This window comes from Centroberyx gerrardi, chromosome 3, assembly GCF_048128805.1.
Source record: "Centroberyx gerrardi isolate f3 chromosome 3, fCenGer3.hap1.cur.20231027, whole genome shotgun sequence".
NCBI lineage: Eukaryota > Metazoa > Chordata > Actinopteri > Beryciformes > Berycidae > Centroberyx > Centroberyx gerrardi.
The window spans coordinates 22,840,328-22,857,551 of NC_135999.1; the positions used below are offsets into that span (position 1 = coordinate 22,840,328).

The following is a 17,224-nucleotide window of genomic DNA, read 5'->3' on the forward strand; positions in this document are numbered from 1 at the left end:
AAGGGAAGAGATGGACAGTTGGAGGAAACCAACAGGAGGACACTCTGGGCTTCCTGGGAAACTGTTCTGAAGGACTTACCAAACCCACAGGAGATCAGGACAGGGTTATAGTCTGGGTCTAAAAAGCCCAACTGCAGAATAAGATCTCTGAAACTGAATGGCTTAATTGCCATTTGTGTGTTTTTTAATGAACAGGCTAACCATTGGTCATTGTAACAGCATTCCCTGTGCTGCCCTGCCACTCTGCCTATACCCCCGATTGTGCCACAACATATGATGTGTATACAATATACAGTATATATTCAATATCACAACAGAGCAATTCAGGGCATTGTGTAGTCTACAACAATATTCTCAGGGGTTGATTGAAGTACAAATAATTAGTAACACAGATATCAGAGCTTGATGTTATGTTTTCGGCTTGCAACAACAAGCTTTTGATGACAAAATAACGAGTACATAATTTAATGCAATCTTTCAAGTACTCTCAATGCTCCCACGGGATGGCAAATGCAATTAGTGATGTCACTATTTACCTGTTCTTACCATCAAAATACCATCAAATTTGAAGTGTCTATACTTTAGCATCATATTCACTTGACACGCAAAGTACAGAACCAAGACATCCCAAATATGTCACTCGCCAAAAATTCACTCTATATGACTCCTATCCTTGCATGCACACCTGACCTACCTTGCTACGGCAAGTTCTACTATATGCCGCAGGGTAAGGGTCAAGATGTACCTTACTGTCAGAGCCTGATTTTCTGCATGATGCCTCATTCATAGTATTGTAACACTGAGGCAAACAGTGCAGTATCTGTAGGTGTGTAGAGGCCAGGAGCTCTGCTGCTGTGTGATGGCTGGCACTGAGAGATTGTACATCAAAATGCTATCAAACCTGATGCAAACAACCACCAGCCTGACTGCCAGCATTCAGCCATAGGAGGAGTCATTTGAACAGCATGATGAGCAGCTCGCTGATGAAGATTCCAGCAACGAGGATGAGGACCATGAGCAACGTTGTCAGGCCACGCCGTACAACCAGCTGCCTGACTGACAGAACAACTCCCACTGTAGTGGTGGTGGCTCCGCCCCGGCCTGAACCAAGCACCTCTGGGTCTGTGATGCCCTCCTCAGAACTCACACATATAGATGGAGTAGTCTTGACCTGGGCCTGGCTCTGATCCACGTCTAGGGCTTTGAGTGACAGAGGGGACAGTTTTCACAATGCATCTGTACTAGGAACAGTTGGCACACAAGTGTCCTGGAAGCAGGTATGTTTCATGGGACTGTAAAAGGAGCAGGAAATGCTGTTACTTACCCTTATTTTCCATCCCAACCATCTCGTTTTCTCTTGTGATCTGGACTCCTGCTCTCTCCAAAGCCTGATCAGAGACATTAAAGACAGTTGCTTATAGCACGTCAGCTGCAAAAACATGTCAAACAACAGAAAAATTGCCAAATAATATTTTGACTGTTCAAGTGATGTAGGCACGCACCTCCTCAGTGGCTTTCTTCCAATTAAGTTTACACAGAAAAACTATATAAAACATGGACTGCAATGACACACAAATGATAAGTCCTGACCACAGTCCTATAACAGAGATGGAAGGAGGGTGTTATTGGCTTTCCTGAATGTTACTTGACAAGAATTGCAGGAAGTGGTACTGTAAATAGCTCATCTGTTCTCACCTACGATGCCCATATTGGCCGCGAACATCAAGGACACACCGATGGGGAAGCCAATGAAGTAGTATCCCACCAGGTTACACAGAGCACCAATCAGCTGCTTCCCTGCTCCTCTAACAACGCCCCCTGTCACACCCTGTGGAGATCAAACACAGATTTGGCAAAATCACGTTCTGTGTACAAATTGCTTGGCTTAGCAATGGCATGAAGTTAGTTTGTTTAGTCCCTCACCGCAATGGCGTCCATGAGATGAAAGAAACCATACATGATCATGACGTCAGCAACCCTCTGAATAATGTCTCTAAAAGATGTGCAGATAGAGATTATTGTCAGATGCAAAAATATATGAAAAACTGATAGGAGGCTGGAAAGCTTCTTAGCATCTAGTGTTAAACATAGTGAGGTTTGGTGCTCTACGTAAAAAAAAGCGTCTTGTAATCATGAGGAAAAAGTGTTTTTAACTTTTGATAATGAATAGCCAAATGGAATAAAGGCTTTTAAACCTATTCTGCAGTGCCTAGGATCACCTTTTCCTCATGCAAAAATATATATTAGCAAAGACAAATGAAATACAAGGTCAAAGGACAGGCTCAACCTCTGGATTTTTGAGTTCTTTGGTGAGGTAACTGCATCCAAAATTATTATCTGCGAATTGATGAATAAGATGAACGGATTAATTTGACAGACTCTGGAAACATGAGATGAAATACCAATAAAGCAGAATAGTAGTCCTAGCAGTGTTATAGTCACTGTGGCCAAGAATGAACCGTAAAACCTGTTTAAACCAGTATAAATCACTCCGCTGTCATGGTTCAGTGTTTCTGAGTCAGCATGAAGGTGATGATCTTAGTTAATGTGTGACTGTCATGATGGCATTATGTAAGCATGACTGTCTGATTTTCTGTGCCACGTGGGCCGCCTATGAATTGTGATTACAGGTACACAAAACTTACTTTTTTATAATTCTGTGAGTGCAAGAAAGTGAATGTTATTTTTTCACAGTCTATACTCACTGCTCTGGTGTGAAAATGTATCCAATGACGTCTTTAGGGATTCCAAGACTAGCGCCAACAAAACATGAGACTATGACTGGATTTGGGAATAAGAAATACAGCACATGATAATAAAGCTGAACAATGTATGAAGATATCATTTAAAACAGTGTGCATATTAAAATCACAAAGGAAGTAAAGAGGTTCCTCTGGATGTTGCTGTAAGAACGAGAAAAGTTTGGTTTATGCATTAGAACTGGGCATAACTGGCCTCAATGATGAATGATAAAAGTTAAAGTTAAAGTTTTTAAATGCTTCCGTTTAAAAACTAGCCTTGATGCCAAAATTTGTGGGTTGTATTAATTTTCTCAAATCTCTCGTTTCTCCTCATTTTCTTGTGTTATGTCAAAATTCCTATCATTTCAGGCTCGGGTATGAATGACATAGATATTTTTGTTCGGTCTCAATTATTTTCATAAATGAGACCAAACATGTCCAGAAGGCCCAGGTAGAAGAGCTGTTTTCATTCTCATGACTTTTGTGCTTTTCTGTGGAGATTATGCAGGCAACATGTATGCATTGGTTCATACGTGCACAGATGATGGCGGTCTTGCTAGACCGCTTGGCCTGCTCTATGTTCCCCGCACCAAGAGCGTTCCCAACCCGAACGCTGGCAGCAACAGAGAATCCTAGAGGGAACTGTGGGAGAGAAATAGGAGAAAAATGTAAAGACACATTGTTACTGTGGAAACACACTATCTTTAGGTGATATTTCTCTTTGGTAGAACGTTTACATGTTTTAGTGCACATGCCTCTGTAGGAGTTAATGAATAGCTAACAACCAAAACGGGCTGCTCTGGGGACCTGTAGTCAGAACCATTTTCTTTCATACTACAAACTTTATCTCAAAATTGTACTTACACAAAGAAGGACAAATTAAATCCTGTTATATTCTTTCATTCTGGGTCCCGGATCTAACTTTTCTTAAAATACATTTGCCTGTTTGCAAGTAGTGATATTGAGCTGGAGTTAAATATCCTGAATGCTGGTGATGACAGCGGATCCCAGTACAGCTCATATTGCTTGACAGCTCCTGAGCTTCTGTAGAGGTGTTCAAGTAAATTTAAAATATGCGAGATATCCTGTTAAGCACATCTTCAAATGTGGCTGTACTTGCTCATAAAGGTGTAAAAGCTACCTTTCCTAAAATATTATATCATGGGTACAATCACCAACATACTAGCAGAGGGCCAGCGACTCACTTACCATGTAAGCTATAGTGGCCAGCTCGTATACTACTGACTGAGCTGCCAGCTCAACCTCACTAATCACACCGGCCAGGAATCCTCCCACTTCAAACATCCACCACTCTAGACAAATCATAAGCATACTGGGAATGGCCAGCTTGATGAAGGGACCCCACTCCTGCAGACAGTCAAGTGACCAACCTAGGAGTCAGAGGTTCGCAGGTCAAGCAAATGCATACAATAAAACATTATGTTTTCATTTCATTTCATCATGTTAGAGATTGCTAGCGAGCAACTGGTCATGCTACACTGGATAAAATCCAAATAGTTATAACTGACTGGAAAAGAGAATAAGGATAGATAAGTGCTGATGTGAGACTCATGCTATACAAAATATCTCTGTTTGAATTTATTATTTGAAATAATTTGAATATATCTTTTTGAAATCATACAATGGGCTTTTAACACTTTAATAGAGTCCAAGGATGACAATGCTCACTCAATACACAAACAACCATGCAAACTTTCAATTCAGGTAAGAAAAAGACCAGACTTGCTGTTACAAGGTTTTTGCTCATTTTGTTGGCTGTATTTTTGCTAACAAATTATGGGACTTAAAAATAAACTGGAGCTGTGTCCCACTGTCACCTCTCCTCTATATTGCATTAAACAGTGATAGAGTGGAACTAAATTTGTCAAACATTACACACTGAAATGTTCATAATCTACAACCAACTAACTTGAACTTGATGAACGTAAACAATTAACAAGTTGTGACAGGCCAGAGACTTTACAGGATAAGTTTGGCGATTTTGGACCTATATATAATTTGTCTCTTACATACCTGTAGTACTTGGACCTGCAGAGGATATCAGCGAGCTCCTGTTGCTCGGCCTCCTGCTGCTAACAATAAATCTAAATGGGGTTTGTCAAAATATCTACAAAAAAGCCATTTGTAGGCTCCACAGGGGAGTTGGGAGTAAGCAGAAACGTTGCTAAATACATAAATAAAAATTAGCTCTTATTTCATGACACAATTCAGTCATTAGAAATTTTCACTAATCAGGAAATCACTGAAAAAACAATTTTTCTCCGCCGTAGCACAGACTGCTGTGGGGTGAAACTGCATTACTGGCGGCGTGATCTAGTTTTGCGGACGGTCAGTTCAGATTGTAAACAATTGCACATGGAGCTGGGTAGAGTTTGGTAGAAGACTATCCACTGAGTGGAAATGGTGCAGTGCTGCTGCTTTCCATGCCGTGGATATAAATACATAGGTTAGCTGCCATATTTTTTTTACAGACTGGCTTTTTTGCAGATATTTTGACAAACCTCGCCATTTCAACTGACAGCTGACTCGGGAGCAAATATTGTCTGCGGGCCCAAGTACTACAAGTATGTAAGAGACAAATTATATATAGGTCCAAAATGACCAAACTTCTCCTTTAATGATGAAAAAGGACCAAATCACAGGACAGAATAATAGCATTACTGGAGTCAAGCCCAGAATGAATTCAGAGAAGGGAAACATTTTGGTAATATCAAATTCATATTCAAATTATACTCGAAGGGAGAAAAGGACTGACCTCCCCATGTGGCCTTGTGCAGCCCCCTCCAGCAGATGTAAATGTATAAAAACACAGCCAGGAAATACTGGGAGATCGCATTGGCTGCTGCAGATCCACTTCATTGGGATCAAGAGGAACATGCAGGTGTTAGAGCAAGGGTGGAAAAAAAAGAAACAGTAGAAAGCACTTACATTTACTGACAGACATCCATTCACTGACAACTATTCATAGCTATGAAACTAGGCTTCATACATTTATATCCCCAGATGGTCATTCAGTAGTGGTCATTCATAACTGATTAGTAATAGTTTGAATAGTATACTTAATATACCTCAAATTATTTGCATTCTTTGCTGCAAGAGTTTAAGTCATTAGAGAGACATGAAAACAAATCTCATTAATTCTACTGATGTGACGCTAATAAATGTAATATTAATGGTACAATAATAATTACTAATCTCTAACAAGTTATCATGATGGTGAGCAAACTCACGCGACACCCAAATCCAGCGGATAGAGGAAGACGTAGTTGATAATTGCGTTAAGAACATTCCCCATCGCTCCAGTTATCACCTGGGGCCATATAATTCCCTGTAAGCCACAGCACAGCTTTGTCTCAGTATTGATATTAGTAGCTATCCTTCAACCATTATAATGTTTCACATCAGTGGCCTTGTAGTCATAGACTGCACCTGATTCAGGAGATACCTCCCTTGCAGCTGGTACATGAAAGCAGCCTGCAGAAAGAATATGAATATGAGTCGGTAAAATGGCAAAGGGTGTCAGTCGGGTGTGGTCCAAATTTGAGCTTGCAGTTTTGATCATTATAATGGAGAGCAAAGATTAAGCAAAAATTGCCAGCGATCTATTTGGAAGCCATATCTATTGAATTGATGCCTCGGTAACAGGGTCTAGTAGGAACCAAACTTACCGGCAGAGCAGGCATGAAGACCTTCACATACAGCTGGGAGATCCTTTTTGGCAGAAAGACACACAATAAGTAAGCATGTAAAATCATGTGGCATCAACTCATATGATTACAGATGACAGTTATATTACATATGAAGTTACATCTCAAATTAGACCACTATGTGTCATATTTGGCAAACAGATGATGGAAGCAGCAACATGAGGTCCTGCTGTCCTTCTACTATGTCTGCCAGTATGTACAATTATGTAAGCTGTTAATATGTCTTTGCATCAATGAATTTAGTTGTTTATTTGCACCGTATTTTAATACCCTGAGACTGAGTATTCCAGTTTCCATGAATAAACCAGTTAACAGAATATTCCTGACCACCTGTGGTGTCCTGTCCACAGATAAAACAGTCAAAAAAGCATGAAAAGGTGCGGCCGCCTGCTCTCCTCTTTGACTGAGCCGTAGTTTACTTCTAATACAAAGGGAAGAAATGATGATCCCAAAAGTAACAGTAATAGTAAGTAATGCTCACTGCCATGCTTTTTGATGACATCAAAATGTACCCATAATAGACAGCAAAAAGCAAAAATGAAAGGAGTGAGATGTTTGCACGCCACAGTAACCCGTTATAACGTTTATATGCGTCAAAGCAAAACCGGATTACTTCAATCTACAATCAGGTTATGAATGGAAAACCCTGCGCATGTAAACATTAGACCACCTACACAGTGTGAGATGCTGAAGGTGCATGTTTTGTGGGGGATTAGGTAAGGGCTGACCTGGCGACCTCCTGGCTCTGTCTGACAGCCAGGAGGATGGGCTCAGTGTTGATGAGGAGAGCCCAGCATGGGAAACAGGCCAGCAGCAGAATCAGAATCCCTCTCTGGAGGATCACTCCCACACGCTTCAGGTTACCGCTCCCATATGTCTAAACGAAACAGGTGGACAGTGGGTCAGAGATACACAAATAAGTAGAGTTAGAAAACACCGATCACACCGCTAACCAAGAGTGTGACTGGGACAAGAAAACAAACTTGATCCAAAAGCGCATTGTTGAGCTGTTTTCACGGGGACCCTAGGACTAGCTGGGAACCTATCCTGGTTAGATAAATAAAATGAAAGAATAACCTTTGTTGAGGATACTACCTGAGATATGAGGGTATCACAGGCTGAAGCCAAACCAGTGGCAATGGAAACGCCAGAGACATTAATCACCTACATTGGAAGAAAACATCATTAGGCAATCTGTGCAGACAAGGAGAACACTGTTTCAGGGTTAAAGGGATAAACAGATCGATACCTAAACAGATAGAGAGATAAATTCAAAGGCAAGTCTACGGTAGGCAGTGACAGCAAACCGTCTGGGATGCCAGTACAAATAGATATCGGAGGACTCTAGTGTTTTTTCTCACCGCAATTGCTAATGCTACCCCCGAGAGCTCCGTTTTCCCCAGATGACCGCAGAACACCGTGCTGACGAAACTGATCAGAAAGGCCATCAACTGTGAAATGAACTGGAGAACAAAAACAAACATCATCATCATACAAAAAGTGAAATGTAGAAAAAGTGCCTGAGTGGGAATTAGTAGAATTAGAAATTAGAGTGTTAGAATTAGAATAGAAGGAGCTCTTTGGTAAGGGAATATCAAAATCATACAAAAAAGACTATAAGGATCACCATAATAGTGACGCTTCATCTCTCATTGCTATGGGTATAATAGATAATGTCCTGCTCTCTATTAGGAAAGGTGCCAACGACTCAAACTATTGAATATAAGAGAGGCCTATTGGATTTTGAAACTTAAGGCCACAACCTATCCAGGTATCCGAGGATTTTGATTTGACTCCATTTTGTAATTATTTTTGTGTGCGTATTGCTTTCCTTTGTGATTTTCTTTTCTTTATTAGTTATGTAGATAGTACTTATTTTTGTCATTGTAAATAATACATATTATGCTTATCTCCTATTATATTTTCTGTTCTTTACCTTTGTATTATGCTTGTTGTACATAGGTTTACCATGATTGGTTCACAAGACGTCTCTACTTCCTTGTTAACAGGAAACCTTTATATGACTGAGAAGTGATGAGCTGTCCTTTTACTCCCTGGTGAAGGCATGTTGTGGGGAGTTTTTAATGAATTACATATGAATTAGCCGTGCTGTAAAGGCTTTTCAACTGTTTCAACTGAAGAAGAGTTGCCTGTGTCCTTCCTTCTTTTTTGTACAAACACAATCATCTTCCCTCATTTTCTTACTCATAGAAATAATAATTTCTAAAGAGGCCTCAATATAGATACAGTAACACATACAGTAAAGGCCTAATAGGTATCATATAGCCTTGCTATAAAACAACAAACCAAATATTTATGTGGATTGGTGTAGTGGTTTACCATTAAAACCCGTTTAGTACTGAAAGACAACTTCACATCAGCTTCACATCAGCGGCAGCTTGTTCTATACACACCTTGACCCTGACCTTGACCCATCAAGTATCCAAAGTGCCCACTCCATCAGAAATCATACCAAAACCGCTCATATGTGTACACCTACTGGAGATAGTCAAGATATTATGCAAATCTACCAACTTAAAGAAGTGGGGCTTTTGAGGCCCTTGGTTGCCGGGTGCCCCACGGCATGAGTCCTGCATGTCCAGTAATCCAGACATGGGCTATGTTCAAGGGTTGAAGGGTTGAATGGTCAAAAGCTGTTATTTAGGGTCCTAAAAGGAATACATCTGTAATAGCCTCATTCGGAATCTGACAATACCAGGATTTTCTATGAAGTCCTGATGGTTTGGGACTTATAATAGGCCTATGTTTATTAAATATGTAATAAATAGACACAAATTCTAAATGATAATACCAAAGGAAAGCAGAAGGAAAGCAATTAAGAGCTAACTAGAGCTAACTAAAGATGGTAGTAGCTAGGCTGTAAATTATTCAAAAATGAGATAATATATAACATCTATAACAAACTATTAAAATACAAAAGACATTGCACATGCCCAGAGGTCTACAAACAGCGCAAAAGCGTAAGTGATTAGGAGCAAAGAAAAACTTAAGCCAATCTGAATATTATTAGAAATAAAGGCACTATGTATATATATACAGTATATATAAAAATAAGGCCCTCTGGCGCGTTCAAACGGATCCTTACCACTGGTCCCGCTAGTCTTAAGAGTTGGACTATCTCGCTCCTGTACTCCGCCGGTATCCAGCCTCGGATGCGCCTCCGGCAGGCGCCGCAGCCTTCATTGCAGTCGTGAGTAACAGAAGGCGCTTGATCTATTTTGGAGGGTCCACTTACCCCATTTGTAGGCCTATTGGTTGTTTTTGCTACAGAATCGTCCATACCTGAACAATATTGGGCGCTAGACAGGCAGTTCGGCCTAATCTCTATGACCCTACACAAGTTACAGAAACTGACAATGAGGCTGGTAAATGTTAGAGTTTAATAACCAACAGAGAAAACAAGACAGAGGACTTTCACACGTGTTCGGGGGGTGGGGTTGTAGACTAGTGGGCCAAGCCAGCCCCCATGTGTAGCTATGTTTGGCTTCACCTCCATTGGACAGACCTTATGTTGCCTTCATGTGCTCCTCGTAAACTCCTCGTTCCGAATCCAAGCTGCAAATTCGACTTGTCAGGGTAGATATGGCTCCTGCATAGGCTATAATATCATCCACCAAAACTTCAACTTTCTTTTATCCATTCAATTTATGGAGACAAAGTATAGCAATCGCTGATGACTGACAATATATAATTATTTGATCAATGTGATAAATTAGATGTGGATTGCCAAACTGATTGGACAGGTACACAGTTTGGAGGGAACCTTGGTCGTGAATAGTCCCTGATGTGATTTTTCTATATGGTTACAAATACATTTCTGGTGTTTTTTTGCTTTGTCTTTGCTCTCCATTATGATAGAACTACATGATCAAATTTTGACTCACTTAAGCTAAGTATCACCCTCTGGCATAGCCTACCCAATTGGTTTTGTTCAGAAATTAGAACAAAATTGACTTTGTAACAAAGTGGTTTTTGGTGGCAGTTGTTTTATTTTTAAATCAAATGACTGCAGTGCTACTTTGTGCTGCAGTGGCAGAATGAAGAAGAGAAAATGCATTCCCTAGACAACACTTGTATTTAATCATTTTTACCATGAATTTTGGCACGGCCTCCATACTCAGCCGCCCGAACGTCACATCATAAATAATTCCCCAGTCCTATTTGGCACTTTCTTGGCTCGCCCGTGCGCGTTGATGTAATTACGATGCTTCCTGCAGCACTTGAATGCAGCATTTGCTCAAAGGCACTGGTCCACTGAAACTTTTTACTTTTCGTTACGTTACGTTTAGGCTACGTTAAGTGCGCAAACCGTCTGGCCAGCATTACTGTAATACAGAATTAGAGGGATTAGAATTTACGTAAAATGGCCCAGTCATATTTTGACTTGTCATATGTTACTCTGAAGAAAGACTTTACCTGTTCTTTGCCAGTAGAGGGCAGCAATAGAGCACTAAAGAAAAATGAAAGCTACAACCTGAAAAGGATTAAAAAAAAGTCCAAACTGAATAAGACTTTAAAAATGTAAATCCAAAGTAAAAAGTAGTGTAACATTATCAGACACATAATGCATTTTTGTTTACTATCCTATAATCAGCAGTTTGGCCTCAGGGAAACAGAGGTAGAAAAATAGTAGTTCAGAGGACTGATTTCATGTTGCTTCATAAGACAAGACACCTGTTCAATCGTGTTTTTTTCAATTAAGAAATATTGCAAAAATGAGAAAGGTCTTGTCTTTTCAAGACAGAAAAGGTTATTCATGCTTTTCTATCATCACGACTTGACTATTGTAACTCCCTGTTTACCTTGCCTCAGTCAAGGAGCTGTGGCTCGTCTCCAACGGGTCCAAAATGCAGCAGGGAGCACATTACCCCTGTGCTTGTCTCCCTTCACTGGCTCCCTGTTAAATTTAGAATTAATTTTGAAATTCTTGTTATTGCGCTTAAAATTTTACTTGATGAGGCTCCTGAGTATTTAACTGAGCTGCTGTGTCCCTACACCAGTGCAAGATCATTGAGGTCTTCCAGGTCACCCCGAGGACCAGACTCAAACTGAATTGGGACTGTGCGTTCTCTGTGCTCACTCCAACACTTTGGAACAATCTACCTCTTGACATTAAAATGTCTGAAACGAGGAGCACTTTTAAGAAACTTTTAAATACTAATTTTTACTCCCAATTGCTTTCCGTGACCACAGATATTATTTTATATCTTTGCATTTTAATATCCTGACTTGTTTTTGTTGTGTGTGTATTGACTGTTTTATCCTGTATCTCTTTGCTGTTTGATGTGTTTTAGTATTTTATTGTGAAGCACTTTGTAACCCTTGGTTTTGAAAGGTGCTATATAAATAAAGTATTACATTACATTACATAAACATCAACTGATTAAATTAGCTAGGTTTCCAAACTCCAAACTGAACTGCAGAAAATTAATGTGTATGTTTGTATAAGTCGGTATAGTTTATTGAGCTCTCCCTCTATCTTTGCATCTTTTCACAAAAGATATTAGATTCTATCCATTCTCATATCAGTGTTTCATGGCCCATCCCAATATTTGTCATGATATTCTCAACCTATTGAAAAGGGAGTCCTAAGAAGAGGCTGATGCATAGGTCAACATTAACATAAGCTTATTTTCGGCTACAGCTGTCAGAGAATGGCCCATATGAATGTAAAAACCTTGAGCATCATTTGAAGGGAAGGAGGATTTAGGCACATCTTTGCTGAACAGTAAAGGTACACGATAAACAAAACAAACGCTTAATAAAAAGTTACTAGTTTTACATCTAAACCATTTCCACTATATCTGCTCCCAAACGGCTATTCAGTGAGTCCAACTTCAACAGCCGGTCTCCCCCACATCATTCACATATAACAGCGCTCACTACAGCCAATCAGACAGACGCCAATGCTTGGCAGCCATCTTCTTTCAGCTGTACAGTCCCATCACTTTCCAATGCTTTCTTATCATCCATGCAGCTTTTTAATTTTTAACTGCTTTAATTTTTAACTGCCACTGGTCAACTTTTTAACTGCATGAGATTTTACTACATGTACTGTGTTGTCTTTTTATGTGCACTTATGTTCTTATATGTACTGTATTGTATCTCTAAGTGAGCTATGCACCAGCGAAAGACAAATTTCCATTATTGCCTGCACTAATGGACAATAAAGTTTTCTTGAATCTTGAATCTTGAACCTTGAATGCAAGGACACGGTGGCTGATAATCCCACCTGTCTCTTGTAATGATTATAATTTTTTCTCACAGAGGTTACAGCAGGAGTGCGAGGCGTTTCTGCAATACCCTCTTATATTGAGACACGTCGCACAGCAGGGTTTCTTCCTTACTTCCCTGGCCAGCTAGTCCACAAAGAGTCATGTGATCCAAGAGGGTATTTAAACTTGAGGAGCAACTAAACTGACCACACAAGCTACTTTGATCACCAGTTTTCATCCAGTGGAGGAGAAGATGCATGTGCTTCTGTCTACATTTCTTCTGCTGCTCCTGTTTTGTCTGTCAGCAGGCAGCACAGTAGAGCAAGAAGTCAAAGGCCATTCCCTGACCACCAGCATCTCTGATGAAGCTGCAGAGAGCCAGAAAGGTGAGAGTGTTACCACTAAAGAAACAAAGAAATCATCAATAATAATACAGTAGTACCCCTGCTGAAAAAGTAGACTGAAACCCTGATGTTAAAATCTAGATTTTGCTTGTAATTTCTCTTGCTCTCATTGGAAAACATGGCTGGCTTAATGATTAATGCAATGTCCAGGTTGTAAACAAACAAAGTAGCCCGTACTGGTCGAACGGCCTGCTGCTACCACACTAATGATGGTTCAGTTATTAGTGATATGCTAATGATAATGATAATAATTTCTTCAATTAATTTAATAGGGGGATTATTTTAGAGATCACTGTGTTTCATTCACAAAATGAAACACAGTGGCAAAGGGAGTTAATTTTTCTTTATTGCTTTGCTTGTTCATGACTTGGACAGTAAATCAACCAGCAGCTTTGTGAGTGAAGTAGTGTTGGAAAATCCATCTAAATGAGATTGTATTAATCGAATTTCACTTACTTTATCTGCAGGTGTACCACATTTTTTTGGATTTGTTTGTTACACAAATTATGAAAAAGTGTGCACCAATATCTATTGTTTATATCAGGGCCTATATGACTACAACAAACAACAGATTAGCAGGGGATTCACACACTGGGATGTGAGGCAGAGCAAATAGTCAAACGTTGTTCCCTGACCGCTTGCATTCCTGATGCAGAGAAGGATGCAGAGAACCAGACGAGCAAGAGAGCTGCTACTGAGGACGGCCAAATCTGGGCTGAGATCCGAGCGCTGCGAGACACGGTGGTGGAGCAGAAAGTTCAGCTGGCTGACACTCAAAGCCAACTGCAAGAAGTGATGGAAAAATGTTCAGGTATGGAGAATTATCAGTGATAATTCTTAATTTGTTCAAATGTCTCTTCTTCTTTCTCATCATTTGCTTTCGTTTTCCTTCTTCATCAGATCTAGAGTTGAGGCTGGGAATGGCAGAGACCCAGGTGGAGCTTCTGAAGACTGAGAATGAGGGTAGACGCTCACTCACACACACACACACACACACACACACACACACACACGCACACACACACACACACACATGCACACACACAAAACACTTCTGCAGAGTTTACAATGTTTACAATGTGCAGATTAACACACTTTGTTTAAGTGGATTATCACTTTCTTCTTGTTAGCCTTAAGTGGCCGGATCACTACCACCGAGGAACGGAATGAAGGTAGCTTCCATTCAAGTTGTTTACTGCAAATATTTCCCTTTAAATGTTTCTTGTTTAATTGATTTGACACTTTGAATAGTTTTTGGATTATGAGGACTCACTGGTTAATACAATTCACTGTGGTTTGTAGTCCAATTTCAGGGTCTGAGGGCTCTGGAAGGGAGCTTCAGTAACACTGAGGTCCAGGTGGAGGAGCTGGCGACAGAGGTGACGGGACTGAAGAAAGACAACACCGGAAAGACAGAGCTAACAGGTTTATGGTTAATTCACCTTTATATTCTGTCTATTCGGAAAGTCAGTTTTAAATTCAGGTGTTTCCTTTGGCAGGATACATAACCTGTTTCTCTCTTTCTCTGTGTGTGTGTGTGTGTGTGTGTGTGTCCAACAGAGAGAAATGTGGCATTTACTGTTACTTTTGGAACTTCTGGTTACCATGGGCCCTTCAACACACAAGCCACTCTGGTTTATAAGAACATCATCACAAACATTGGAAATCATTACAACTCATTCAATGGTAAGTTGAATTCTATAACTCGTATTTCTATCCTCTGCCTTCAAGTAAACAATCTATGGGCTTTGGGGTGTTGTGTGAGTTAAATTCTATGGGCTTTGTGTATGTGTGTGTGTGTGTGTGTGTGTGTGTGTGTGTGTGCATGAAAGCCCACTGTGTATGAGTGTTGGATCTCAGCCGTCTCTGAGTATCTTTGTTATGCATATAAGAGATAAGAGAAACTATTAAAACACCCCCCTCCCCCTCCCCCTCCTCCAGGTTTTTTCACAGCACCAGTCTCAGGAGTGTACTACTTCAGAGTCATGATCTTTGGAGTCCTGAGCAGCGCTACCATAGAGGCAAACCTGCGCAGAAATGGAGTTAATATTGTGGTGGCAAATGTCTATGCTGGCCATTCATATAGTGAGGATTATGTATCTACTGCAGTCTCTCTAATGCTCGAGAAAGGTGATCTGATTGATGTTGTGATCCCCCCAAATATAAAGATTTATGAGGATCACAAGATGCGCAACACCTTCAGTGGCTTTCTGCTCTTCCCCATGTGAGGAGTTTAGGATTACATGCCAAGTCTGTCACTAAAAAACTGCTATACAACCTTTACAAGATAAAATTATCTTGTAAACATGTAACCATAAGATATAAATTATAGATTAATTAAAGGTTTAATAACATATAGTTGGAATCTCTGATTTTGCTAATGTCTTGAGCATTGTTTCTTTCATCGATGTAGCAATGCCAATATCACGAGAAGTGAAGAATGTGAACGCTTGAATAAATGAAAAAACAAGGCTTCAGTAAAAATAGATATCCATGTGAGCACTCTGTCAATCATCTTTGGTGTACCAGTCTATTCTTAGTGTCTTAATTCTACTGGCCAAATACTGTCAAACTGTGCCAGTTCTGTCTGGATCTTAAAGACTTTCTGTGTGTGCTGAGAAACAAAAGTGGTTGCAAGTGAACGCGCCATAGCTGAAAGGCTGAATAAGCAAACAAGGTGTAATTGGACGACCAATGAAGGAATAATAATAAAAAAATCTTGACATTGTTTTTAATGGTGGGAGATGAGCATTACAAAGCAAGAGCAGACGTCATCATCGTTCAGTCATTCACAGATAAAATCCCTGATAAAACAACAATGTATTTTATGGCTTATTATTACGGCATGCTTTGTGAGCACAGATGATGATTAAAAAAAGGTTTTCCAGCCTTTATTTGGGGCAATTTCCTCATGGAGATCAAAATGAAAAGTAATTAATTTCTTCCTTGCTACAATATTGGGAATGCAATGCAAGAAACTATATTCTGTTGCAACCAAAGGAAGCAAAACATGTTAACATAGTAAAAGTTGAAGAATAAAATGTTTCTGCACTATTGCCATTAAAAGTATATATAGAAATATTGTCTGCAATATAACGTGTTCCCAGTCACTGTAAAGAGGTGATTTTTTTTTATTAGTTTAATTTCTCCAGTGAACATGCAGGTCCAATGAGTGTCAATTCTCTCTCATTGAAGAAACATTCCAAGTGAAAATGCTGCAATGCAACAGCTTACCAACAATAATAAGCTTTAGGTAAATCTCAGTGTTCTATACCTTATTGTGATGAGTTGTTTTTATTTTCCACTGAGTTCACTTCAATGAACTCCAATGATTGGCTGTCAACCAATGATTGGAACAGTAGAGGGATTAGTTGTCATTCTCTTAGACCTTCCCACATGTTGTGTCAATCAAAGGCTGAAAAAGCATCTGCAGATAACCAACAGTACCATGTATTCCTGTTCTGACTGGCCATCTGTCTCCAGGCTTAGTCATTGTTATACCATTATGTATAAGGCCATACTGGGAAATCGTCTCTACTAATTATGCATTTAATGTAAGGGACAATGAGGTCCCAAAAGTCCTTTCTGCTGACTGTCCCTAAAGCTCAGACAGAAACGTTTTTATGATCTCTGCCCCTACTGCATGGAAGAGCCTGCAGAATGCCTTGAAACATAAGGAACTGGTTTCATTTAGTGAGTTTTAAGAGGTTGTTCGGACAATGGAACATGAATCTATTGGAAATTGTTGAAGGTTTGATTATACTGGTTAATTTTAGGATGGTGGCACGTTTCTTCCCTCTCTGCACCCGTCCCTCCCTTGAGTCTTTCACTATGAAATGTTTTTAATGTGTTCTGTCTAACTAAATGCTTTGCTGCTATCTTCACCAAGTGTCCCTCAGAACGAAGATTTTTGCTCTCAATAGGAATAACATAGTTATATAAAGGCTAAATAGAAGAAAAAAAAAATCTGAAAACAAAAGACAATCAGTGGTTGACAGCCACATCATCATACACTGGAGGGTTTATAAGGGTTCAGTATTTGAACTGGGCGACATTCTATGTGAGCGCTGAAAAACTGGCAAACGAGAGAAAAGCTAGCAAATGTATTACATTTC

General features: G+C 39.9%; 1 protein-coding gene across 1 annotated transcript; it reads right to left on the minus strand.

Moving 5' to 3' along the window:
• Window positions 1-952: 952 nt before the first annotated feature.
• On the minus strand, window positions 953-9,770 carry LOC139925684 (multidrug and toxin extrusion protein 1-like). The gene is made up of 16 exons (XM_071917163.2): window positions 9,576-9,770; window positions 7,831-7,932; window positions 7,565-7,633; window positions 7,198-7,346; window positions 6,431-6,473; window positions 6,192-6,236; window positions 5,993-6,090; window positions 5,518-5,615; window positions 3,951-4,132; window positions 3,275-3,383; window positions 2,706-2,781; window positions 1,924-1,993; window positions 1,696-1,828; window positions 1,503-1,597; window positions 1,325-1,388; window positions 953-1,200 (listed from the first exon to the last, which is right to left on the minus strand). The coding sequence occupies exons 1-16, from the start codon at window positions 9,768-9,770 to the stop codon at window positions 953-955; spliced, it is 1,776 nt and encodes a 591-aa protein (XP_071773264.2).
• Window positions 9,771-17,224: the final 7,454 nt, after the last annotated feature.

Bases quoted from the DNA above. Each gene is read 5' to 3' on its own strand.
- LOC139925684 (XM_071917163.2), bottom strand. From the start codon at position 9,770: ATGGACGATTCTGTAGCAAAAACAACCAATAGGCCTACAAATGGGGTA. The intron at 6,474-7,197 runs GTCAGCCCTTAC...TCTGCCAAAAAG, and splicing joins CAGAGCCAGGAGGTCGCCAG to GATCTCCCAGCTGTATGTGA. The intron at 2,782-3,274 runs GTATGAACCAAT...TCCCAAATCCAG, and splicing joins GACCGCCATCATCTGTGCAC to TCATAGTCTCATGTTTTGTT.